This window comes from Triticum urartu, chromosome 1, assembly GCF_003073215.2.
Source record: "Triticum urartu cultivar G1812 chromosome 1, Tu2.1, whole genome shotgun sequence".
Taxonomy (NCBI): Eukaryota; Viridiplantae; Streptophyta; class Magnoliopsida; order Poales; family Poaceae; genus Triticum; species Triticum urartu.
Genome location: NC_053022.1, coordinates 83,921,732 through 83,949,073, shown reverse-complemented (window position 1 = coordinate 83,949,073; position 27,342 = coordinate 83,921,732). Strand labels below are relative to the sequence as shown.

The 27,342-nt window shown below is 45.1% G+C and overlaps 2 protein-coding genes across 4 annotated transcripts; one reads left to right on the top strand and one right to left on the bottom strand.

Moving 5' to 3' along the window:
• The first annotated feature begins 3,029 nt into the window (after positions 1-3,029).
• Positions 3,030-7,641, top strand: LOC125549434 (double-stranded RNA-binding protein 2-like). Of its 2 annotated transcripts, none has more exons than XM_048712855.1 (5): positions 3,030-3,304; positions 3,965-4,118; positions 4,279-4,526; positions 5,556-5,775; positions 6,103-7,641. In XM_048712855.1, exons 3-5 carry the CDS (start codon positions 4,281-4,283, stop codon positions 7,350-7,352), a joined length of 1,716 nt encoding a protein of 571 aa, XP_048568812.1. In that variant the 5' UTR covers positions 3,030-3,304; positions 3,965-4,118; positions 4,279-4,280; the 3' UTR covers positions 7,353-7,641. The 2 variants fall into 2 exon arrangements, with proteins under 2 accessions (XP_048568812.1, XP_048568808.1); XM_048712851.1 differs by having other exon boundaries at positions 3,030-3,409.
• Positions 7,642-10,551: 2,910 nt separating this feature from the next.
• Positions 10,552-20,861, bottom strand: LOC125549419 (probable chromatin-remodeling complex ATPase chain). Of its 2 annotated transcripts, XM_048712842.1 has the most exons (25): positions 20,343-20,860; positions 19,817-19,948; positions 19,617-19,720; positions 18,895-19,001; positions 16,077-16,174; positions 15,771-15,950; positions 15,472-15,693; positions 15,201-15,335; positions 14,807-15,089; positions 14,640-14,713; positions 14,194-14,414; positions 14,031-14,118; positions 13,863-13,956; positions 13,576-13,764; positions 13,179-13,210; positions 12,968-13,044; positions 12,800-12,889; positions 12,640-12,709; positions 12,231-12,282; positions 12,096-12,151; positions 11,855-12,020; positions 11,499-11,677; positions 11,218-11,424; positions 10,985-11,086; positions 10,552-10,870 (listed from the first exon to the last, which is right to left on the bottom strand). In XM_048712842.1, exons 1-25 carry the CDS (start codon positions 20,682-20,684, stop codon positions 10,850-10,852), a joined length of 3,321 nt encoding a protein of 1,106 aa, XP_048568799.1. In that variant the 5' UTR covers positions 20,685-20,860; the 3' UTR covers positions 10,552-10,849. The 2 variants fall into 2 exon arrangements, with proteins under 2 accessions (XP_048568799.1, XP_048568793.1); XM_048712836.1 differs by having other exon boundaries at positions 12,640-12,889; positions 20,343-20,861.
• Between the last annotated feature and the right edge of the window lie 6,481 nt (positions 20,862-27,342).

Here is a 27,342-nt window from a genome sequence, read left to right as displayed (position 1 = left end):
AACATGGAAATATAATAACATAAATATTATTGCCTCTAGGGCATATTTCCAATAGGTTGTGCCTATCGGCCCGAGAGGTACATATGATGTTCCAGAATTTTTTTGTGATGGAGATGAAGCAACTCTAGAAGCCACATCATATTGTTGCTAATGTTGAGGATGAAGAGGAGGAACATGATGCTTCTGAAAATGTTGAGGATGGAGAGGAGAAAGATGATGTTTTCGAAAATGTTGAGGATGGAGAAGATGAAAGAGATGAAGGAGAAGGGGATGAAGTTCCTGCTCAAGTTGTTGAAGAAATAAAGCATAAACTTGCCGATGACATTGGAGACTTCGACAATGATACGTCTCTAACGTATCTACTTTTCCAAACACTTTTTCTCATGTTTTGGATCCCGATTTGCATGAATTGAATGGAACTAACAATGTATAACGTTGTTTTCAGCAAAACTACCTTGGTGTTTTTTTGTGCAGAAATAAAATTTGTGGTTGTATATTGCATTCATTTTTTCTTTGTTCTATACATTTTAAAAAGCTACAACATGCTTGTATTGATCACTCGTTCAATGTGGCAACACTCCTGATAAAATACAGGATCTTATACATTGTTGAAGTTTATGTGTACAAATTAAATGATTGTCCATTACAAACCTCTCCACCAAGTTGATGGTACATGCCGAGAGTCTCCGTTACTAATCCTAAGTTCACACACTTGAGAGTGTGCTAATCTCCGTTGGAGAGGAGGGATCAACAAATTCTCCCACGACAATGAATGTCTCACCTTCTTCTCGAGGAACCTCGGGCAACAAAATGCTTAGGTTCCCTTCCACTAGGGGTAGCTCTTGGGGCGGGCTCCAAACCCTCATAAATGAGCCTTAAGCACTACCACACGACTTGGAAGCACACGAGAGAGACACCAATCGTCTAATGTTCCCCACAAATCCAAGAGTAACAAAGATTTGATAGGATCTCATGGGGAACCAACGAACTCGAGTTTTTCTTGGATGGGATGGTAGATCGGGGTGTTGCTCTTTGTCTCTCTAAAATATGGAGTCGATTGATCAGATACAAAGGAAGGAACCGGAGGTCGAAGCTTTGATATAATAGAGGAAAAGAGGAATGGAGTCATCACCCTCCTTTGGAGAAGAAGGGTGCTTTTATATAGTATCCCAAAATATCTACTCCATCCGCTCCCAAATATTTGTCTTTCTAGACATTTCAAATGGTTACAACATACGGATGTATGTAGACATATTTTAAAGTGTAGATTCACTCATTTTGCTTCGTATGTAGTCATTTGTTGAAATCGCTAGAAAGACAAATATTTGGGAACAGAGGGAGTACCTGTTATGCATCATGTATAGAAAAGTCGAACAATGTGACTTAAGTGGGACGTTCTGGGCCAATGTACGACTGACCCATAGCACTGGACAAAGTCGAACCCTAGGGCGGACACCATGTCGGACAATTCAACATGTCGGATAGTCCGACATAAGCCAGATACTCTGACTTGGTGCTGATAGTCAAAGCAGAGGCAAAACAAGTGAAGATTTTGGGGCTCTTTATCACATGGGGGGTGTCGGTGTATTTGGCTATAAAAGTTCATTAATTCCCACACTTGATTCATAGTGTACCCCCCTTAAGAGTGCGGAATAGCTACGACTCAAAATACGAAGAAAAAAACGATGCAAATTTGCCGAGTCGTCTTCTTTTGTCCTTTTAGCTTGGGGGTCCTGACCAACAATATGTTTCATTTCATTTCCATAGATGTGTAAACTGAAAACATGCTCGAAATAAAGTTAGTCATCTAATCTCTATTGCCATTAACTCCAAAGCTCTCATTAGAGGCGAATGCTCTTTAATGGTACAAAAGTTGTTATGAAACAGGGTTGTACCGCCAAAATTAGGGCCCCGGTGCGAAATTATAATTTAGGCCCCATTTTTAAGCCACTTAAAATAGGGCATGAATATTTAGAGAATATTAGATTTTTAGGCAGGGCAAATCAAATATTTTTCATGACATATTTTGTTCATCTAGGATGACAAGTTTAGTTCGTGAGAAAAAAATGGTATGAAATTGCCATGCTTTGCAAACTAAATCACGGCAAGTTTAAGCGGATGCAAACCATGAAGCGGCGAAACTTGGGGCTCCAACTGCTCTGTGCCACAATCATGGACCAAGCAATGAAACAGGACTCCAACCGTTCAGATTTTATGAAGGGGCCGATTTAACTGAAAATGAGTAGAAGACACGTAATTTTTATACGTCGCAGCCGGGCAAACCTGCAGTTAATTGCCATCAACTACTTTCTTCTTGGGGAATTGGAAGCAAACTGCGAAGAATCGAGGGAGCATAGGAGGCGTACAACAGTTAATTTCCAGCAATTTAATTGGAAGGGATTGGCTAGTATTTTTCTCATTGGTAAATCACTTAATGAATGCCTAACCATACTGTGGTGGTGGTGCTAGTATACTACCTAAAACAAATTAGGGGCCCTATGCAGGTGCTTCGGTTGCACCCGTGGAGATACGGACCTGTTATGAAATATAGTGTGTAGAAATCCTTATCAAAGTCCCACATATTCCTTTCCGCGTGTGAATTATTTCGGATCACCACCTTTTGGTTTGACGCCTCTTCACGTCAAAAAAAAGCATCTATTACGAGATAAACTTTCAATTCGACTTATGTAATTGAATTTGAGCTTTTTCGAGATGCTCAATGGTCCGGACCCTCCAAACAATTCTTCGATATTTCAAATACTTCCTCCGTTCCGAATTACTTGTCGCAAATATGGATGTATCTAGATGTATTTTAGTTCTAGATACATCCATTTCTATGACGAGTAATTTGGAACGGAGGGAGTAATACTCAAGATCTTTTTATTTTATTCGTAAACATTTCAATGAAAGTGGAGCAATATTAATGGCCAACCAAGCATGCCTTAATCAGCCACTCCACCATGCCTTAACCAAGCGACGTTAACCGCTGTTTTCCTCGTGGCCGGCAATAATGATCGCCGTTGCGTGCACATGACACACGGGCTCGGAGGAGTCTCGTCGTTCTCCCAAGGAAAAAAAAAAGAAAGAAACCCGAGAAAAGGAGTAGGATGCAGACGAAAAGCGCCGGAAAGCAACACACCTCCCTTCCCAATCTCGCTGCTGATGGCCGCCGCCCGCCGCTGCAGCGCCGCCGCCCTAGCCTAATGGCGTAGCTGAGCCCACCCTCGCAGTCGCGGCCAAACCAAGCGATCACGCGGAGGCAGCGGCTAACAGAAAGGAGAGATTTTTGTCGCGGCTGTCGGTGGTTCGTCTCTTCGCTGCCTTTTTCCCTTTCGCTTCGTGACGCGGTTGGAAGGGAGAGGGGTCGAGGATTCAAGGTGAAAAGAGAGTCGGCGGTCTCTCGTCGCAGGTTGGTCTGCTCACCTCTTGTTCCTGGGGCTTGGTTCGATCTGGGGTCGGGTTCCCGCCGATGTGGTTCGGTCGATCTCGCCGGCGCGGCGGGGCGGGGTTTCTTTCTTGGCTCCGGCGCCTCTCCAGTTGGATGCGATTAGGTTATTAGCCAGTCCCGAATGTTTGTTTCATATCATTCCATGCGTTCTCTTTCTTTTCCCTACGTGTGTCAGTTGATCAGAGGTTTCTGGATTTGTTTTACTACTCATTGGGTGCGATATCTTTCTTAGATTTACTGTGGCAGTGCATTAATTGGACAAGGCAAGCTGAATCAGCTGCTCTTGTTTTTTTTAATTGGGAATCAGCTGCTATTGTTGTCCTTGCGCTTCATTGCCTCCCCTGCTCTGCTCTAGTACCAGTGAATCCTCATAAAAGTACCAATGAATCCTCTCAGGACTGCAGTTTATTGCTTCCACTAGTCTTACTCATTGTTCGTATGGTTGCCTCTGCAAACGAACGCCAGCATTAGGTTTATTGCTTCCATTCGATCCGGGACTTATTTGTTCCTCTACAGGACTGGGAGTACAGCACTGGCTATTAATAATCTGAGGCCTCTTCTTATCTGCTGCAACAAGAGGGCATCAAAGCAAGGGTTAAGGCCAGAAGCAGCTCTTCTCAACTTTGAACATAGCTTCATACACTGCTTGATTGATACTTCCGTTTCGAAGGTATGCATTTCTTCACGCCGCTGTCACCGCTGTTCAATGTTTTCTCCAAATTTTCATATTGTTTTGGGGGTTGCTATGATGATTTTTGTCACCCCTTGAGCCTGGCTCCAGTGGTGATGTAGTTTAGTGGGTCCATCTTTGATCCTTGAGGTGGATGCAGGCATGTTCAAGAACCAGCTCCAGGAGCTTGCGCAGAGGAGCTGCTTCAACTTGCCGTCCTACGCGTGCATCCGCGAGGGGCCAGATCATGCGCCCCGGTTTAAGGCCACGGTTACTTTTAATGGGGAATCGTTTGAGAGCCCAGGGTTCTATCCCACCTTGCGGCAGGCAGAGCATGCGGCAGCTGAGGTAGCGCTCAATGAGTTGTCGAAGAGGGGGCCATCATCATCGCTTGCTGCAAAAGTCCTGGTCAGTTTTGTTGATGCCCCTAGATATTGCTTATTCTGGCCACATTAACATTGGAATCTCGTTTCCTTCACTTTAGCTGAAATAACAAAGATCACCTGTTGTTGATTGCCCAAATTTTTGCAGCTTATTTTAATGTGGACAAAGACAAATGAAACTGTAGCTACGTTTCAAATACTTAATATGCAAGTGACTGGCATTATTATCCATCATCCTTTATCTTAACCTTCTGCAAAAATGCTCTTCAATTCTTTCCTTCATTGCACAAACTCCTCCCTCCGTCCCAAAATAACTGTCTCAACTTTATTTTAACTTTGTGCTAAAGTTGTACTAAAGTTGAGACACTTATTTTGGGACGGAGGGAGTATTCTTAATGTGCTGTCACAGCTTTTGCCCTTTCCATCTGCAATATTGTAGTACCATTCGTTTTAGTTATTATGATGACGGACATTTTTTTAATTCACTTGGTACATGTATAGCCATACAGCAAGTCAGCCTCTCCTTCAGTCAAAAAACAATAAATTTCATCTGTCCTGTGGATCTACCTAAGATACTTCCATGACAGTGTATATTTAATATGCACTGTTCTTGATAATTCCCACTGCAATAAGTCAAAGCGAAACAGTATTATTTATGATGTATTGGTTGGGAAGGTTCAGTTCTTTTATGATATCTGATGTTGACTTGCCAGTTGTCCCATTTTCATGCCTGCTGTTGCAGTAAAAACAAATCCAAGTAGATGGGATATTTAAGGTTGTCATGTGGTATGTAGTTTTCCACCCTTGTAGTACATCTCAAACGTGTGTGTGTGTGTCCATGTTCATTAATGTCATCTAGATTCAGCATTTGGACTAGAGGTTATATGAACGTTTTCTTTATACTTCTTTTGTCAGTGTGCTTATTAGTACATAATTTGTTACGTTTACGTTATAATTTTCTGGTTTATACTGCAACTGTGGTGAGCTCATGTTTGGCAACACAACCTCAGGAATGTCCTCAAAGCTGAGGTGCTAATGATGTTTCACTCCACAGGATGAAACTGGGATCTACAAGAACCTGCTCCAAGAAACTGCTCATCGGGCCGGTTTAAAACTGCCTATGTACACTACTATTAGATCTGGTCCAGGGCATACACCAACATTCACGTGTACAGTGGAGTTAGCAGGAAGGATCTTCACTGGCAATCCTGGCAAGACCAAGAAACAAGCCCAAAAAAATGCTGCTATGGTGGCCTGGTCTGAATTGAAGCAGCGTGAGTATTTTCTCGCCTTCTTACCACCTTCAGTTTCTTACTATATGATTGTACTCCCTCCGTTCCTAAATACAGTCTTTTTAGAGATTTCAATATGGAGCACATACGTAGCAAAATGAGTGAACCTACACTCTAAAATATGTCTATATACATCTGTATGTACTCTATACTGAAATCTCTACAAATAGGAACGGAGGGAGTAGCATATCTGCTAGTTGATGCATCTGGTTGTATTAACTCCATAGTGTTTGCTCTATTAATTTTGTTGTACTATCATGTCGGTTTCACTCAGCTTGTTTCCTGACAATTCAATTTTTTTCCTAACAGTGCCTCTAGTAGGTGAGGCAGCATCTTCATCTTCTCCGTCCGATCATGACGAGGAGCAGGAACAGGTCACAGTTACCCGCACTCTTGAAAACTTGAACCGAAAAAATGAAGGCAAGGCATCACATCAAAAGGAAAAACAGCAAAGCAATAACCGCCCACAATCTCGGAGATCTTATCCTAAACCATATGTGTCATTTTACGGGTCACACTTACAAAATCAGATGTACCCAAATGTTGCACCAGAGCAAGCAATGTACCATATGTGGAACCAAGTGCAAGCAACACAGCAGAAGCCCCATCTCCCGATGGTTCAAGCTATGGGCAACACAAGGTTTCAACCGCCACCAACTATGCTCTCCGTGTACCCTCCTCCACCTAGAAGGCAGTTTGCCGTGCCAGCCAGCCAAGATGCTTTAGCTCTTCTTCCATGTTTTCCTGAAACTGCTCCTGTCCTTCCTCGGTACTTCTCGCCTTACCCTGCCACCTATGTACCAAGAAGTCCATTGCCAGTTACTGTGCACACAATGAACAGGGAAAGGCAAGGGTATACTGAGACAGTTGGGCTTCCTGATGCCGCAGTTTTATCCGGATACACTGCTCTAGATTCCTCTAGTACTCCAGAAAATGTCGGTCCAAGTCAGGTTGAACAATGGCCAGAAAGTGGGAAAGAGGCGTATACAGAGAGTAGTGCTGCCTCCGTGGAAGAGAATAAAGCTACTCAGACTCTGTCAAGCTCCACAGCACATCCACTGTCACAGAAGTTGGAACCAAATCAAGATGATAAAGAGTCAAAGAAGCCAGCAGAACAGCCACCAAAGCCATCATTGTCTCGTGCTGGATCATCTGTTGTACAAAGACCTGTCCAACGACAGGGTTATCCTAGTCCTGTTCAGCACGGCGAGCCTACCCACAGAAGTAATCTTCCGTTCAGCAGGGCGACATCACCAGAGTTATGGTCGATGGACATGCAAGCTCCAGCGAGATATGGAGCTGCGGCTCCTATGAGTTCATCAGGTTTGTTATACCAGCAGCGGCCCCCTTGGTTGGCGGCCCCTGTGACAGTCCGAACTTCTATCCCTGTGTGCTCAGCCAGGCCAAATGCAGCGGTGAACTCTAGCCCTGGAGCAGCAGCGCGAGCGCGGCCTGCTGTTCAGATCCTCTCCAGGGAGGACCCTGAAGCCCACAGGAACACGAGACACGTGGGCGACGCTTCGACGGCGAGTTCAGAACTCAATAAGCTCCATATGTGAGCAATGCTCCAACAGCAAGTTGAGAGAACAATAGCGAGCTTTAGTTAGGGCTCGGACTTGGCAGCATATCAGTTTTGGCTACTTCTTTGTCACGTTGGTAGTATATCAGTTTTGGCTACTTCTTTGTCACGTTGGTATTTAGTTAGATAGATTGAACTTTATAAAGAGTTGGAGAGGGTTCATGCTCACGACCACCAGGCCTGTTCGGAGTTCATATATACTGCTTTGTTGTCAAGAAAAATGGATGAGAACGATAATATACAAAACGGAAGTTCCCTTGTGTGTTTCAGTTGAGATAAGAATGAGCAGTCTAGTGGGAGGCTGCTTCCGTTTGTTTTGTTCAAGCTGTTTAACACTTTAGGCATGGTTAGTTGAAATTTATGTGGCAGTGCTGGAGCGTGGTCGGGGCGTTACCTGCATGTTCTTCCAGCTCCGGGGAGGTTGTGGTGTCGGGTGCTTGGTGGTGGGGCTGCGGTGAGCTTGCGGATCCAGGGTGGCTGGAGTGCGGCGTACTCCGGTTCTGGCCGGAGGCTGCAGCAGTGCTGGATGCATGCAACAATCTCCTTGTTGAAGGTGTTGCTGTGATCCTGCTGCCGTTTCCTCCACTTGCATCTCGGCTCTGGCGGTGGTCGCTGGTGGGAACGCATGGCTATTTTGGCTCGGGATTTGGCTGGGCATGACGCACCAATGCGGGGTTTGGTGAACTCCAGGTGAAAAAGTCACACCAACTTCGGTTAATGCCGGCGACAATGTTGCCCTTATTGGAGGCGTTGTCAGGGCATCTCCAGCCGTTGGCCCCCTAAAAGGGGCAAAAAATCGCCCCCTGAGGCGCAGCGGCGCTAAACCGCGCACTGGGGGCGTGATGCCCCCCAGTCGCGGCGCCCACGATTAGTCAAAAAAAATCAAAAACGGCGCAAACATGACTCAAATTTAACGCAAACATCGGCGAGTTCGTTCAAACTTAAACATATTTTATAAAAAAAGAAAAAAACTACCGCGGGCTACCCTCGCTGCCCGCCCACGCGGTTCTACATGCCGAGGAGGCTGTAGAACCACGTGTAGTCACCGCCGTCGTCGTCGTCGTCGCCGCCCCCGCCTACGCCTCCGCCGTCCCTACTGCATCCTTCCCCCGGTTGGCGCGGCGGGTTGGACGGTCCGGAGGCGTCGTCGTCGTCGTCGCTGCTGTCGAGGACCACGACGCCGTGCTCGTCCTCGCGCCCACGCTTGCGGGCGGCGATCTCCTCCAGGGCCCGGCGCTGCCGGACCATCTCGTCGCGGAGGTAGTCGTCCCGCGCCCACCGCAGGGCGTCCTCGTCGGAGAGGCCATTCCGGGCTATCTCCTCGTACTCCGCGGGGAGGACGGGCTCCGGCTTGGACTCGACGAGGACGAAGCGGCCGGTGGGTGGGGAGGCGTTGGCGCCGATGCGGACGCCGGAGCTGCAGGTGCGTGCGCTGACCGGCGTGCCCTGGGGCTCCGGCTTGACGGGGCGGAGGCAGGGCGAGCCGCCGGACGAGGAGGAGGACCCCCCGGTCTCCATGCGCCTCGGGGTCCAGGAGCTTCCCCGGCGACGTGAGAAGGAAGGGGGGGCGGGGTACTCGAGGCGTGGCGTGTTGCCGCCCTCGATGTACTCGAGGACGGCCTCCAACGTGCGCCCGGGCACGCCCCACCACTGACGCCGGCCGACGGCGTTGAGCCTGCCGGAGGGCTCGACGCCGTTGGTGGCCTCGAGCTGCTCGGTGTGTCGGCGGCGGAAGTAGGGCTCCCAGAGCGGGCTGTCGGTGACGTACCGTGACCCCTCCCTCGCCGCACGCGGCAGGTTCGAGCGGATGCGCGCGATCTCCGCGCGCCGCGCCGCGCCGGTGGGTACTGGGGGCACCGGCACGCCGCCGGCGCTGATCCTCCACGCCCCCGGCACCCGCATGTCCGGCAGGACCGGGTACTCGGCCTCGTGAAGATGGCGGCGGCCGAAGCCGTTCGCCGCCGCGCCGTCGCCTGGGAAGCGCTCGGCCATGGGTGATGAACTGGAGACGGCGAGAGAGAGGAGAGGTGGAACGACGGCGTCGAGAGAGCGTGAGATCACCGAGCTCGCTGGGGCGCGTCTTATATAGACCGAGGCGCCGCCCGTACGCGTGCCCGCTGTGTGTACGCGTGGCGGGCGAGGGAGGTCGAGGGACGCGCGTCATCCGGCCTTCACTGCGCCGCCCGTGAGACATCAATGGCGAAGGCTGACCCGCGCGGCAGCTTTGGCATTGATTCGCCGCGGGAAACGAGGCGATGAAGACGACGAAGGGCCGAGAAGAGAGCCGTGTCACTGACGCGGCGGGCCCGCGGCTTTTTCGCGCCAAAAAAGTTCGCCCGGCGCCCCGGGTACTCCCCTGCGCGCCGAGTTCGGCCTGAATCCGCCGACGCTGTTTTCGGCCCAGGCCGGCGAAAATCGGGCTACTGAGGGCGCGACTAAGCTGATTTTTCAGCGCCGGTGCAAAAAAAACGCTTGGGAAGGTCTTCCTAGGGGCACAGCTGGAGATGCCCTCAAGGTGCCCCTTCACCTCGTGTCGTTTGGGTTTCTGCTTTGGTCGGCACTCCCAGTGTTGCCATACCTAGCTGGCAATGCCGAGAATCGTGTTTTCTCGGCAGTTTCAGCGTCGCCCGGGCAGAGGTCTTGCCGATTGCTTGAAAACAAATTGTTCCAATGTTAACATACAACATTTGAGGCATGTTTTTTTTTGAACCTGAACATTCGGGGCATGTTTGTTTTGAGCAAGTTAACACTACCAAACATTTCGCTAGCCAATACTTTGGTCAAGCTTTTGCTTGCCCATGAGCCAAGACTGACTAGAATGAACCAGTGTTGCCAAATAGTCAATGGCGAAGCCAAAATATTACATCAAAAATTTAGTCATGGCCTAAAGTCGGTAGAGTAAGGTATTGGCCACCACCCAAGGCAACTCAAAACCTGCCTGTGCTTGGCAAACTGAGTCGGTAGCCAACCAATTGATAATTGGTGGCTTTTATAGGCTCGTCTAAATACTGTGACCAGAAGTAGCCAAGCCAAGTATACTTCCTTGATAATTGTTCTCATCTGAACAACAAATTGCTGTTTGGACAACAGAGGGTCCAACCTCAGTGTCCAGACCATGAAAGCAGATGGCGACACAACTACACAAGGCTCAACAAGCAAAAAAGCATACACTGTCAACGGAATGTAACTTTCTCATGCTCAATCAAAAGCATCAATCGGTTCGATAACAACCTAATTGATCCGCGAACACAGGAACAGTATATTAACCGACACATAAGTTCACCATGTCACTGGAATCTATTTAAGATAGGAGTTCAGACTTCGGATTTCGACTGGTTCAGACTTGAGAGTGACCTCTAATAGGTTTTGAGCTACTATAACTAGGCGCAAACACACTGGATGAGATAAACAGGTACATCTGGGGCTTCCCTTCGGTTGTCAACCGCCAAATGAGTTTGTTCCTCAGGGAACACTAGATCATCGCCGCCTTCTCTTTCCCTGCAACAAATGAAGGAACAACAGCAGCAAGTGAGTCCCTAATTTACTCAGACAACCACAGCATACAATGAAGACAGAAGAACAAGGTAGCATGATAGCATCTAAATCACTTACCGAGGGTGCACTGCCGTCCCTCCGCCCCCTCTTGGAGGGGGTCTGCATGGGAGAGTCCATTGCTGGACTACTTGACGAAGGACGCTTTGTTGGTGTCATGTTCTGCAAGTCACAGAATGGTAAGTGAAAATTGCATAATATTTCCTTGAAAGGTAGTTAAGGATAACCCAGAGCAAGGAGATGTCGAAGACCAATGCAAAGGGCAGGAAATGGGTAGTAGAACAATGACCAACCTTCTTATCTTTCCTGGCCTGTCTATCACGCTCATCACACTCTTGGTTCTCCTTCTCCACTAGACGAATGAGAGTGTCGCACCTTCTAGCCAACTCTTGCGTGGTTCTGGACTTCACAAACCAATCAAAACGGAACAAGGGAGACATGCGGAAGGCCGACTTCAGTTCTTCCCAGTTTCCATAGCCAAGTTTGTGCACCATGCACAACTGTAGAGAAAGAACAGTTCATTAGCCATGTCAAACAGTGCAGTTATTTGGTAAGAACTGTGGTGTGGCATTACCAGAAAACGGTCGCATTCCTCATTGTACAGCTTCCCTTTGTTCTGGCCATACTGAATTTTCAACTCCAACCATGGGTTCTTATAACGGTCCATCTTTTTCGCAATGGCTTTCATAATCTCATCCTTCCGAGAGATCTTTGATTCTCCTTTCTCAATGTTCTTAATAATTCTGTCATAATCTGGTACAGGAAAGAAGATACTATGTGGATTAGACAAAACGAACCTCACATGCCATAAATTGTGAGCTCATCAAGGAAACCCTTTGAACACTGGATACATTTATCTAATTTGTAGAAAGCATGGAGAAAGGGACAGAAAGAGAAAAATGGAAATGGATAGGTTTTTTGAGCATATACCATTCAATTCTGTATATCTTTCCTTGAAAACTTCAGCATACCGCTGAACTTCCTCTTCCGTTTTCCCCTCCATTTCAGAGGCTATACTCTTTATGTCGTCACGACCATATTTCTCACAAGCTCGAATGAATGTGTTGAAGTCCCTCCTCGTCCATGTTGAAAAGCCCTAAATTGCACAGCAGATGGAAGAAAATTATGGGGGGGACCAGGTCCAAATCAAAAGACTTAAGTATATCCAAACCTCTTCCAGTAGCTGCTCCTTCTCTTCTTGCTCCTCCTCGTTTAAAGGTTCCACTTCTAAATGGCAAAAAATGCATTGATCAGCACAATCACATACTTCTTGCAGTACAAGTAGAAATGTAAGACTTGGTAATACCTTCATCCTCACCATCACCATCGCCAATTGTATCCTTTTTCTGATTAGTTTGCTGAATAAATTTTTTGAAAGTAAACATTAGACAAAGGTGGGACTTATTCTGTTCATCTTTAAAATATAAGTGGTGTGATACTCTGCGATATGCATACAGCAGTTCCACAGAGTATCAGACTTATAGATAATATTAATATGCAGCCATAATCAAATTCTTTAACACACTACAGGATCTACATGACCATGAAAAGCTATAATGAAAATAACACAAGAAAATAATTATGTGGTATAGATTGGTCCTGCTTCTCAAATAAGTAAAAAGAAAGTAAATTATGACTTATGAAACAAGTCTGGAGTCTGGGCCGGCACTCCAGTGTAGGTGAAACAAAAAATACAGCTCTGGTTGAGAAATTACCACGAGGTATTTGACTTCCTTTTCATACAATTCATTGAGCCTCTGCGTGTTGAAGAACTGGAAATCATGCCTGACATAGACAAACACCCAATTCAGTACCAAGACCAAGAATCTAAAATTTAGGCTTGATCGAGTTAAGTGAGCAACTGAAAAGGCATACAAGTTCGGCATTCGGGGAATTCTCGGTTCCCTAGGTTTTGCTGGGGCACCTTGGCGAAGTGCTTGCTTAAAATATTCAGACTCGGAGTAGCTACAGAAACAAAGTAACCAAATTTAGCACCATCAAATTAAATAACTAAAAATAGTAAACTACAGGCATCAAACTTACTTTCGTTTTCTTTCTCGTCTAGGGGGTTCTATCCAGTTATCACTGACTAGCTTTTTAAAATCTGGCTTGTCTTCCTCCTTCACAAAAGAGAGGTTCAATTGTCATAAATTTTTGGGCTAAATATGAACGAATGTTTCAGTAACATGAAGTGGATAACTAATTGAACTAAACTTCAGATGTGGTATACAATGAACAGAAACTTATTCATTACCTTGTCGTCATCAAAATCATAAAGTTCAGCAGCTGCATAAAAACATAACTTGCATGAGCTGAGTTACAATACAATGCATATAAAGTCAAAAGTTATGTGGATGATTATCTGGAGAACCATTATTTTGTACAAACACATCTAACCATAATCTTAACAGGTATACAGAACTCTAAAAAAGGTGCAACCAGCAAAATGATCAGATTTGATACTGAAACAAGTATGGACTATGTCTAGTAGTTTCAATTTTCAGTGAAAAATTTATCTGGCTGACAATCATCTCACTCCGCATAGAATGAATATTACATCCAACAAGGCCGAAACATCATACAAGTTTATGCTAAACCTAGAAACTGCACAGGGGGGGGGGGGGGAGGGGGGAGAGGAGGGAGGGTCATACTGTCATCCATTTTAAATTTAATGGCATCTTCTGTGAACTTCTTCATTTTTGCATCAAGTTGTGCCGTCGCCTCTTCTCCTCTAGCGATAATGCGGTCAATATCTTCATCTGTTATTGTACTATCCTTGGAACTGAATACCATTTCAGCACCAAATCTCACCATTTGCAACAGCTCATCCTTATTGACGGCTAATAAAGAACACAACAACAAAAGCATATTAATACTTGATTCACTTTAACATAAAAAAATATTTGAAATACAAGCAGTGAGAAGAAACAAGAGCAACCTTTCTGTTCTGCCAATCGCCCTTGCTGTATGACCAAAGCATCCAAGGCAAGCTTCTTATATGCTCTCTCAATTACTTTTTCCTCAATAGTATACTGCAAGCAATATTCTCTGTAAGATACAAATAAAATATACTGCTACCCTTCCATTTCCAAATATAAATTAGAACCTCGGTGCAGAAACGGAAGACTTGAACTTCTTTCTTTTGACCAATTCTATGTGCACGGTCTTGAGCTTGCAAATCCACTTGAGGGTTCCTGAGAAACAGAAGAATTCAGGCCCCAAACTCCATGGTTACTATAAAAAAAAATCTGAGAAGACAAAGACATTACCAATCACTATCATAAAGAACCACAATGTCAGCAGTAGCAAGATTGATCCCAAGACCACCTGCCCTAGTTGAAAGTAAGAAGATAAACTTTTCACTCCCTGGCTTGTTGAAAGCTTCAATGGAAGCATCACGATCATCACCACCAGTATTCCCATCAATCCGGCAATACTGATACCCTCTGTACATTAGATAATCTTCCAAAATGTCCAAAAGACGGGTCATCTGCAGGATACACAATTGCATTCAAATACTCAAATGGTAGGAATACACAGGAAAATAGGGTATAAGATAAATGTCACAAACTCTAACATAGAATGTGAGCATGGGCACCAAACCACCTCACAAGCAGAATTTCCACAGTTAATGGTTGGTATAATATTTTTATCAATCATGATGCTTTCTGAAGCAGCCAAGCTAGGTGCAGGAGTAACAGAAGAGAGCCATTACCTGGGAGAATATCAGTACTCTGGAGTCACGGGCCTTTAGCTTGGGAAGTAATTTATCTAACAGAACCATCTTTCCTGTAGAAAGCATCAAAGAGTGTGAGCTATGTGTGCAATGGTAGTAGTAAGGTCCAGAAATTTATGACGAATACTGGAATGTACAAACAATACCTGCATTCTCAATTAGATGGTCCCCAGTTGTATAAGGTGGGCCAGGCTCAGCACCTTGGAATAAATATGGATGATTGCAGCACTTCCGTAGTTGCATGGCTATGTTAAGAAGGCGCTTGCGCTCACCACCAGCATTAATAACCTCCAGATCCTTCTGAAGTAGAGCACGATAATACTGTTTTTGCATCTCAGACATTCCAACTTTAAGTATAGTCTCCTTCTTTGGAGGTAAACCTTTCTCGACATCCGATTTAAGCCTCCGAAGGAGAAATGGACGCAAAACCTTGAAAAATGACGGTCAATGAATTACGCAAAGGAAGAAAACCAAAATGTGCTATCAATTGATATTTCTTGGAAAAAAACTGAGAATAAATTTGTAAATATTGTATGTTACCTTATGAAGCTGCTGAACAACCTCATGTTGATCATTTTCCCCTGAGATTTGGAACCATTCATCAAAAGTCTCTGCAGAGCTAAATATTTCTGGCAACAAGAAGTTGAGAAGAGACCAAAGCTCATGAAGATTATTCTGCAGCATAATCAAGAGATCAGCTACAGTGAAGTTGCTTTGAACCAAAATACATGTAAAGTAAACCAATTATCATAATTTGAAGTGTAGAATTCAGGTAGCACCAAGATTGGGATAAGCCTTTATGTTGGCATACCTGCAGCGGAGTGCCTGTGATGAGCAGACGGTAATTGGTACTGAAAAGCCTCATTGTCTTAGAAAGAAGGGAGTTCTCATTTTTTATCCGATGAGCTTCATCGATAATAATATAGCGCCAGCTAAAACGCCTCAATGCAGTTTTTTCTTTTATTGCCATTTCAAAACTAGTAACACAGACATCGAACTTCCCTGGAGCTAGCAAATTTTCCCTTATATGATTCTGGCCAAATAGAACGAACATGTTAATAATGTTCCACAAAAGGCTCATAAGAACAACTGAGATAACTTGGGACTTACCCTTTCTTCTGGGTTTCCTAAGAACTTGACAGCACGCAGAACAGGGCAAAAACGTTGGATTTCCTTCATCCAATTGCCAAGAGTAGACTTTGGTGCAACAACCATGTGAGGACCAGTTATTCCTCTGAACTCATGCAGATATCCAAGCAGGGAGATAGTTTGGAGAGTTTTTCCGAGACCCTAAATGAGAAGGTGTGGCATGCCAAATATGAGCTCATGAAGGTGAATTAAGCATAACCATATTAGCTTTATGCGCGGAAAATAGTGAAGAGTAAGTACAAAAGGAAAGGCAAGCACAATACATACCATTTCATCAGCCAATATTCCATTGATACCATTTTCATACAAGCGTATGAGCCAATTAAGTCCAGCTAGTTGGTAATCTCTCATTTTCCCATTTATGCCTGCCAAGTGAAGAAATGAGAATACTACAAGTATTTACTAGTTAACATATAAATAAGGAACATTTATGACAAAACCATACATGAGGCATTTTATTGTGACATTTTTACATGGGAAAAGGGCAGCCCGGTGCATGTAGCTCCCGCTTGCGCAGGGTCCGGGGAAGGGTCCGACCACTTTGGGACTATTGTACACAGCCTTTCCCTACATTTCTGCAGGAGGCTGTTTCCAGGACTCGAACCAGTGACCTCATGGTCACGAGGCAACAGCTTTACCGCTGCGCCAAGGCTCCCCTTCGACATTTTTACATGGGAAAGAAAGAAATTAACGACACCAAAACAAGAATACTAGCATTGCGTTCCAAAAAAGTTGCAAAATGACAATGCCAATTGCGCATGAGAACCGGTGTTCAATGCTGACACCAATACACACCTATTACAAAAAAAAAAAAGAACCATCACATCAGCTAGCACTACACACCTATCTACAATAGAGCCCATTCAGGGACTTCCACAGTGGGTTTGGCCAAATCAGACACCTGAACCCGAGTAAATTCCGCCCGGGCCCACGTCCAAGTAATATTTTCTGTCTAAAAGAAATTGTCGAATTGGACACCCGAACCCAAGTCAGATAACGACACGTCAGTGTACGAGTGACACTGCCAGAACCACGCTGCACAGCTGACAGCTGGTGACCATACTTTGGATCATGCTAGGGCCTTACAGTCAAGTAAGCAGCCCCAAAAAGACATCCTGGCCCACACCAAAACCAATTTCTCCTTGCTATCTTTCCCGCATTCCGTGTCCATTTTCAATGGAGTAGTACCACCACTAACAAGCGGTATTACCGCTTGCACAAGCGGTATTACCGCTTGCAGTGCAGAGACCGCCAAGTTCAAAATTTGGAGTGTGGCTTACCATTGAATTTTGAGAGGGTCTAAGAGGAGATGGCTTAGGTTGGAGACTCGAAAGATGGAGAGGAACACCCCAAGGTTGGTTGTAATTCTTTCTGCCGCCAACTCACCTCAGTATGCTATAAACGCCCCTCTAGCGAGAGCTAGCGTGCGAATTATCATATTGAATTGAATTGACCTAATATGGAGGTGAAGGGAAGTATTCAAATAAGAACTAATAATAAGAGAATGGGAATGGAATAAGAAAAACAACTGACATTCTAAAAGAATTGTTCACATACATAGGTCTTTCAACATTCTAGCGATATGGGTATTACGGTCTCATGTGCACCATACAAAGTGGACTCAGTGACTGAAACTGGGGTCATTTGTTATATACGTACTGCATAGTCCCTACATAAAGTTTGACCAAATTTATAGGGAAAAATATCTACATCTAAAATACCAAATAAATACCATTTCATACATCGTGGAATATATTTTATATCATATTTAGATTGTATTATTGATGTCGATATTTTATCTATAAACTTAGTCACACATACAAGATTTGACTTTTGAAAAAAAATCTACGACTACATTTTGAATGGAGGAGTACCTCATATCGGCTATAGTCCATGCTGAATATACAGGCCAAATATGCTCTCTTTTACAAAGGACCAACTATGCCATTTAACCATCGTAATCTCAAATTTCCTACATATGTTCTGCTAAAGCAAGTCTAAGTGGAGATGTTGAGAAAATTGAATTTATCATGTTTATAGTTAGGATTGCAACTAGAGAGCATGTTTGGGGAAAACAAGACCAGTTTGTTAGTAAAAGATGTGATTTTTGACAATACTCATTTGTGCCATGGGTTTTATTTGTTGGTGATCAGAGACATGAAAATTGTTATAAACTCAAGACAATCCCTATATTCTAATGGTGGTTTGTTGTCCGATGTTGCATTGCATCAAAGCAACAACTTCATATTTAGATGAGGATGGTCCTAGTAACCACGTGGGCAAGAACATCCTTCTGTTAGGACTCAGGCATAGATGTGGGTGTGTGAGACCGACTCGGATTCATTTGTCTGTGGCAAAAAGAAAACTGTGGACACGGAAATGTTAGCTGAACAGATGTTGGAATCCGACTCGGATATCGGTGTCTGATTGGACTGATTAAGGAAAAAAGAAGATGGGCACTGGTTTCAAAGTAGGACTATTTAGAAGCCTGCTACTTCATCGGCATATCCTGTCCAGTAAAACAGCAACATGAAGATCCAAAGTTAGTATCACAGCCAGGCCCTATATATCATCATTACTTGCCACGCCCTCTTCTCAATACTGCCATCAAGATTTGCTAAAAATAAAATAATGGTTGTAGATGCTACATCTCTTTCCTGCCAGTAGGATATCATCTGAAGTTGATAGCTTGGATTCACAATAGGAGTGGTAGGAACTAACGTACCAAGACCATGGGATGCCCGTATATAACTCACTGCACTCTCTTGCAACAGTTTACATTCGGAATAACTTAAAACATATAATGAAACCCAAAACTAACTGGTTAAAGCTCCACAAACCATCCAGATGGACCAGATCTCTATGGAAACAAACAGGCAAATGAAGTGGGTAAGAATGTAATAGCAAATGCTGATTAATTCAGCATGCACAGTGAGAATAATAAAACAGGAAAAGCACTCTGTTGCATTTTGCATTAGAAAGACTGAACCTTCCACCGTGCAACAAACAGTGGTCTTTACATCACCACTATATAAACTGGCAAGTGAAATAAACGATACAATAGAATCATCAAGCAAACGCTCACATGATGGTTGTATAAGCAAGCGTGTTCCTCCTGCAGCAAGGGCATCTTCCTCCTTGAGGTATTCTTCATCTTCCTCCTCCTCTGTCACCTTTGATGCATGACGACCCCTATAGGTTCTGACCACATTAGCGACAAAGAAGGCACACCAGGCAACAAACTACATGGTACAGTGAGCAAGCAAATAACTGGATACTGTAGTTAGTAGAGACAATGCAAATTATGAAAAACGAGTCGCAAATACCATGCAAGGTAGTTTCCCCTCGGTTAAAGCTAAGCATGTGACTTTTAGTCAGGTAGCCTTAGTGCGCAAAAAATGCTAATACCATACGTAATTGACAAAAATCAGATTAATTTAGGATTATAAATTGATAATTGAGGCAATAATAATTTAAAAACATTACATAAGTTCATGATATGACATCCTGCCTCATTTTAACAGCCCGTTCATTTGAAGTAATTCAAATATGCAGCTACACTGGAACAGAAAATAGTTTGTTCAGTAATTATGGTTATATGAATGCCTCTTATGAAATAGTGTAGCCCTTCAAGGTCATGTGAAAGAGAAGAAGCATGCACCACTATCAGATCTTAAAAATTGATAACATGGTTTAGTTATACATGTCATAAAAAGAATTTTCTTAGTACTGTAACAGATGGTTACATAGCAAGTTCTGTTAAAGGAAAATAGATGCGTTTATCGGATGAAAGAAACATATATTTACTTTCCGCGGTTCTTTTTCTCCGCAGCTTGGCTTCCTTTCGCAAAATGAGCAAATATTTCAGTCTGCTGCAAGAGGTATTTCAGTCGCCCCTTTCCCTTCTTGTTCTGCTCAAACAAGACAACCATAAATCATTTGTATAATGAGACATTCATGTTAACAGGTTTATCTCAATTGTAGGACGACAAGGGTACAGAACATACCATGTCAGCATCAATGGAAGCGTTTTGGCTGTCCAGTATTTCCTGGATCTTCTGCTTCTTGAGCTTCTGCATTTCCCTGAGCTTGGCTCGTTCCCTCTTGCCAATCTCTGTCTTTGCAGTGGCGTCTTCAGACTGCATTTGAAGATGACAAGCAACTCAATGTTGAGTAACAGTAACACCAAAAATCAACTGCCCCGCTGATGAATGTAAACTAGCAAGCATGCACTGCAAGGCTTCAACATTTTGCTCAACTGTAGTCTACGGAAGATCCAAGAACAAACAGATATACATAAGATGAACTAAAACACACAGTACGCAAGACCTAATAATGTACCAATCGAGGCACATTTTTCCCAGATAACCCTGACCCGTGAACCAACAGCTGCTAAATTCCTAGGGTTAGAACCCTAGATCACCCCTCAAATGCCCGTAGGTGCATTAGACCCATGGCCAGTTTTAGACCAATGGCCGGTATACTTCCAAGGTAACTAAACGCACGGAGAACGCCCGAAAAATCCCCACGCACCTCGTCGGCATCTTCCTCGCCGCCCTCCTCCGCGGCGGCGTCGTCCTCGGTAGATTCGGCCTCCTCCGCCGCGCCGGCGCCGTCTCCCCCGTCGTCGTCGTCGTCATCGGCGCCGCCGCCGGTGGTAGCGGCGACGATCTCCTCCTCGTCGACTTCTTCCTCCGCATCCTCGCCATCCCCCGCCGCCTGCTCCCCCTCGGGCTCCTGCTCTTCCTCCTCATCCTCCTCATCCTCGCCCTCATCCGATCCCTCCTCCTCCTGCTGCTCCTCCTCGCCCTCCGCGTCGCCGGAGCTGGACAGCTCTTCGTCCTCCTCGTCGCCGTACTCCGCCGGCTTCCCCATCGGAGGAGGGAGGGCTAGGGTTTCGCGAGATCTCGGGGTCGAGGGGATGGGGAGGGCGAGAGGGGGGAGAGCGTTAGATCGGTCGCGGAATTGGAATTTGGGGAGGGAGGGGATTTAAGGGGCGGGGGTTTGCCTCGCTTGACGCTTTGTGGATGCGCGGGCGGATGTATGAAACAGAAGGAGAAAGAAACTGGGGGCGGTGAGGGGAGGGGAGTCTCGCCGGTCGGTCCCTGGAGAATCCAGCAATTGTTTCCCGACAATGCCCAATGGGGTGCTTGCTCGGCTCGGGGGCTTAAAATGGGCTTTAGGTTAGCATTTTGGGGTGTTGGGCCGATGGCCCCTAGATAGATATAGGTCGAACCAGCAAAAGAAGCCCATGGCCGCATGAAACTCATGAGTAAAACCCTAGAGAGTACGAAATCATAATAGTGATAGGCGCCAGTCGGCCGGCCGAAATTTTGACCGGTCGCACCGTTTATTAGAGGAAAGTATCGTTTTCCCCCTCAAATCCTGTCTGATGGACCGATTTCCTCCCAAAGTCTAAAACCGGATCAATCAGCCCCTAAACTCTCCAAAACCGGATCATTTCTCCCCCATGGTGGTTTTGCACCAGATTTAGGTGGTTTTGACTAGTCTCCTTGCTGACTGGACAGTGCTGACTTGGCAGATGCAAATTTCCCCAATTTTTAATTGCAATCCGCTCCCTCGCCGTGAAGCACTCTGTCGCCGTCCCCTTTGTCGCCCCCTCGCCGCCCCCTCGCCGCCCCATCGCCGTCCCCTCGCCGCCCCATCGCCGCCCCATCGCCGTCCCCTCGCCGCCCCATCGCCGTCCCCTCGCCGTCCCCTCGCTCGCCGCAGTCCATGGCGTCTGCTAGCTCGTCAAGCAGTCATCGGTCGCCGCGGTCCATGGCCTTCTCAGGGCAGTCGTCGGTGCCATATCGGGAGCCACCGATGGCGTACTCGCCTGAGAAGATGTGCCACTGCAAAGTCAAGGCTCCGAGATGGATTTCGTGGAGCATTGCCAACCCCGGTCGTCGATACTACAACTGCAGCCAATCTCTGGTAACTAGATCTGTGCCCGCCGTTTCTGTTTGTTGTTTCGTTGAGCAGCAAAGTTATAGTCTTTGCGTGATTCTTTTGACAAAATTGCACAATTTTTTGAATAGGGATATGACTGTGGGTACTTCAAGTGGCATGATGATCCCCTGGATAAGTTTGTCAGTACGCTACTAGGTGACCTGCGAGATGTTGTGAATCGGCTGAAGACAGAGGTTAGGAAGCTCAAGACCGAGAAATCGCAGCTGGAGCATGCTCTCATGGATGCCAAGTGCAGCATTGGTGATGCTGATGTTTATGTGCTGGATTTGAAAGCGCAGCATGCTCAACAAATGGATGTTCTTGCCATGGAATTGCAGAGAAGCAAAAAGATGTACAAATTTGCCATCTTTTTCTGCATTGTGTCTGCTGTTATCATGGCTTTGAAAATGTGATGTAGTATCTTAGTGAACCACCTATGTAAGCTCGAGTGAACAAATGTATTTGAGTTTAAAATTTCAAAAGTCTGAACTTGTGTCTGAAGTTAACTGAACTTTTGGTTGTCTGAATTTTTCTGAAGCGTTGTCTGAAGTTAACTGAACCCACCGCTTTGACAGCCACCCATTTAAGGCCAGCGCTCGCCCAGACAGCACTAGCCCACCCACTCTCATCCACTCGCCGTTCCCCATTCTCATCCACTCCCTTCGCCTCTCGCCCACCCACTCCCATCGCTTCTCGACGCCGGCGATGGCGCCCAAGAAGAAGACTGCAAGAGATGTTCGCCGTGCTCAAGATCGGTGGGAGGAAACTGTGAGCAGGTTCTGCAAGGGGGATTCAGAGAAAAGGGCCGATGTGGAGGAGATCTGCAACAGATTTCCGAGCTTGCAGATGTGCGTGGACCACGCTAGGGGCCTCATCGTTGTGGCAACTGATGATGGGAAGAAGACAATGTTCCCCGACGGCCGTCCCATTCCAGCTAACTCTGTTTTCCTTTGGGCTATGAATGAGGCGGAGAAGTCACCAGATCCGCGTCAGCGTGCCAGGTGGTACGAGTACCGCTCCCGCCGTCGCCCCCCTCCACCTCCAGTTGAAGGTCTCGTCGGCGTCGTGGTCGCTGTACCAGCTGCAGTGAAGCAGGTTATTGTGCACTCTGACAGCGACGGAGAGTGCAGTGAAGATGTGCTGGAGGACAGCGAGCAGGAGCAGGATGTGGAGGACAGCGAGCAGGAGCAGGTGGTGGTGGATGTGGAGGACGGCAGCGAGGGGGAGGTGGCGCCTGCCGACGACGACGTGTACGTGGTGGCGCCGGTGATCCCGCAGCTCAGCGACAGGAGCATGCCAATCGAGGCGGAGACTTACATCCGCGTCGGCATCCGCCACTCCGACCGCATCAAGAAGATGAAGGACATGCAAAAGTGAAGACAGAGAAGTTAAGTTTCTAGTTCAGTGTCTAGTTCATTATGCACTGAGAAATGCAGTTAAGTTTGTAGTCAGGACTGGAGAAATGCAGTTAAGTTTCTATATGTTAAGTTTGTATGTTAGGTACTGGACAAATGCAGTTATGTATGCACTGTCAGAGTTTCTAGTTAAGTACTGAACAAATGCAGTGATCAATGTACTGAAGATGTTCAAGCATAAATGTTTTCAACTCTGTTGTCCTCTTTGTTTTAATCCAAAAAATTATAGTAGCAGAAATTGTGCCTCAAATTAACAGAAGCAGAAATTTAGGACAAGTGTGGCACAAATTTAGCACAGTATCACAAATTTTGTAATCAAATGGATGGCCCTTTTTTAGCATTTAGTGCCTCCTTGTATGCAGCAAGGTTGAACACACAATGTTGTGGAACTCTAGGTTGAGAGCTTGGTTGTGAGCTCTGTTGAGAGCTTGGCTGTGAGCTTTGTTGAGATGTAGGTTCATTGATCCTCAGGGTTCCTGGTTTTCTTCTAACTTCCAACTTCTTTGGCCTAGGTTGCACAGCCATTGCCTTGCCTTTTATATCAACAGCCTGCAAACAAGTTTTCATTAGTATAAACAAAAAAGCAACCAAGTTTTCATTAGTAGAAACAAAAAGCAACCAATTTTTTCATTAGTACTAACAAGTGTCATCTTAACCTACTTTTCAAGCACAGCTTTCTGAGTCTGAAGAGCATCAAAAACCTCTTTGTCTTGCTTCTTTTGTTTTGCAGCTTCTCTGACCAAATGAGCATTTCCATGATGTTTAGCTGCATCATTGTTCTTACAGCTTGATCTATTATGTCCTTGCCTTTTGCAAGAACTACAAGTGATCTTGCCACCTACTTTGCTCATCTTAGTACCCTTAGGTTTTTCTCCTTCCTCTCTCCTTCTTTCTGTTTTAGGCCTTCCAGGCAAGCTAATGTGACCAGGTGGTTGTGGCTTTGGATTTGTTGAAATAGGCCAACTCTCCTCTCCCTCCAAAGGTTGTAAGCAATGATCATATATCTTGTTGTACACTTCTATGGAGTAGCAAGGAGCAATATAATCATCAATTTTCTGTCCTGTTTTATAGATAGCACTAATGGCATGGCAGCAGGGTAAACCTGACAGCTGCCAATATCTACACGAGCAAGTCCAGAGCTGCAAGTTAACAGTGAATTTGAATTTCTCATGCTCTTGCACTTCAAATCCATCTTTCCCATTCCACAGCACATGGCAGAAACCTGATCTCCTTATGTTTTGCTTCAGTTTTTTGAAAATGTTGGGACATATAGTTCCTTTCCAGTTAACTGACTTCCCTCTATTTTCTTGTACCCTCACCATAATTTTGCACCTGATCCACTCAAGCATTGAGACAATAGCAAGGTACCTAGCTAACAGGATGTAGTTGTTGAAAGATTCACACATGTTGTTATCAACTGAATCACAATTAGACCCCAGCTTCATGTAGGCCCTACTCCAATGTACTGGATCAGTGTTCATCATATCTTTTGCACCCTCAACAGTAAATTGTGCTAGCCTGGCCCTGTTGTAGTTGAAAATCACTTTGTTTGGTGATTTTGCACATCTCCAAAACCTTTTCTGAAGATCATGGTCTGGGTGTTTTTTCTTCCAATTAGCATATATGTGTCTTGCACACATTCTATGCTCAGCTTTAGGAAAAATGTCCTCCATTGCCCCTATAAGTCCCTTTTGTTGATCTGACATAAATACATATCCATCTCCTTGATTGCTTATTTTCAAGTCCTGGTTTATTTTGGCAAGAAACCAGAACCATGACTCATAATTTTCTTTCTCCACAACAGCCCAAGCAATAGGATACATCTGGTTATTTGCATCTCTTCCTATAGCACACAACATCTGTCCATAGCAAGCACCTTTGAAAAAACAACCATCAAGGCCAATAACTTTTCTACAACCTGCCAAGAAACCTTTCTTCAAGGCATCAAAACACATGTAAAACCTTTGAAATACATATGACCCATCCTTTTCATTATGGTCCAACTTCACTGCAACTGTGCTTCCAGGATTAGTTCTCAGCAGCTCTAACTGATAATTAAATAATTTTGAGTACTCTCCTTCAGTGGAATGCAATAGTTTCTGCATGACCATTCTCTTTGCCTTCTTGCACTGTGCAACTGTCACATCAGCAAATAAGTCCTCAAGTACAGTTTTCCTCAAATCTTCTAACTTCCAATTTGGATTTGCTCTTATAAGCCTGCCATATTTTGTAGCAATAACAGTTGATGTGACCAGTTTGTTATCTCTTCTTGGAATGCAATGGTGCTCATCTACAAAGGTAGACACCTGTAGCCACTTATTTCTAGTAGTTTTAGAAGCATAGATCATCCAGTTGCAGCCAGGCCAAGTACACTTTGTACCTACTTTATGATTTTCATCCTTTGTGAAAGCAATATGCACATGTTTCTTAATGCCATATTTTATTAGAGCTTTCTTCATCTGATGTCTTCCTCTAAAAACCATTCCTATCTCAAATGTAGGAATTTCTGATTTGCTGTCATATTTTCTCCATTCACTTTTCCTTCTCACTAGCTGTGTGGCCCCCTCACCATCACTTTCCTCATCAAAAGAGCAGTCATCATCTGATGACACAACATCATCTTCTATGCCATCCAGCTTCTCATCACCAGACAATCCTTCAATCACATTATTATCTTTGATGACAAGCCCCACAGCATCCCCTAATTTCTTTGCTCTCTTCTGCCTCCTAATTTCCCTTGCTAATTTCCTTAATTTCTCTGCCTCTGATTCTTCAGCAGAACTGTGCTCTGACAAAGGCTGGTAGTCAATGTCACTTTCATCATCACCTTCTTCTCCTTCTTTTACATTTTCATGTAATACTTCATTAGCACTTGTTCCATTTTCAACATGATCTGTAGATGTATACTCAAATTCAGAAGTAGCTGCTGGGTTCTATCCTTGAGTAAATTGTGGCATTGTTCCTCTCTGTGGTGTACCTGCTACTGCTTTGGTCTTTGCAGATTTTGCTTTATTTCCTACTGGAGCTGAAGAAGATGCACCTGGACATGAAGAAGATGCACCTGGACATGAAGAAGATGCACCTTGGGCTGCACCTGGAGTTGGAGGAGGAGCACATGCACCTTGAGCTGCACCTGAAGATGTAGTTGCTGAAACTGGAGCTGCAAGAGGTACTTTTCTTCTTTTAGCTGCAACTCTACTTGCTCTACTTTTCTTAATCTTCACTGGACTCTCAAATGTAGTAAGAAAGTCATTAGCCTCACTTATTATCCTCAAATTTTCTTCCTCAGCAGCTGTCCTTTTCACACCTACAACAACTTCTGGCTCTGCTCTTTGTTCTGCTAAAGCTGCTACATTTGATAAAAACATCTCATCGACCATGTTTGTCTCCACAGCATCCACATTTACCAATGCAAATCTGCTACCTTTATGCTTGGAATATGTTTCTGAAACTACCACAGGCACATCATCTACCACAGGCACATCATCTACTCTGTTTTGCAACTGCTTTACTGCTTCTTCACACAACTGCGCTTCCTCCACATAGATCTCTGCACATGACCCAATAGGTGTTGCATTCCCCATCTTCTCCACACTTGAATCATCAAAAATAAATTGCAAACCCTCACTCAGTTTTTTCCCTGGAACAAGCCAGTGCATCTTGTAACTATAATCCCCCCTACAATGTCCTCTTTGTACATGATACATGTCCTGAGCATAAGACAACAAAAGCTCAAACTTTAGGCTTTTCCTATCGAACGGAAAAGTAATCATCAGACCTCCGTTGTATACAAGCAATCCATCCACTGTCTCAAATTTGCCAAAATAATGTAGTGACACATAACTTATTTCTTCTTCATCTGCTACCTCATCGACAAGACCTGCCCAAAAAAACAATCTTTACCTCATTACATAGCTCAGGACCTACCCATAAAAACAATCTTCCTATGATCTACCCTACACCTCCACCATCTGCCTGCCATGGCAGCAAAATTGGGTGCAGTAGATGACTTCTAAGCGCAGCTCTGATTTCTCCTAAACTAAGATCATGCAATACATGACTTCGACGGGAAAGAAAGGGGGGCGGTTGACTCACCATCGGGCGGCGTGGAGGCCGGCGGCAGGGCGGACGCCATGGCGGCGTCGGCGGACGCCGCCGGCGTGCTT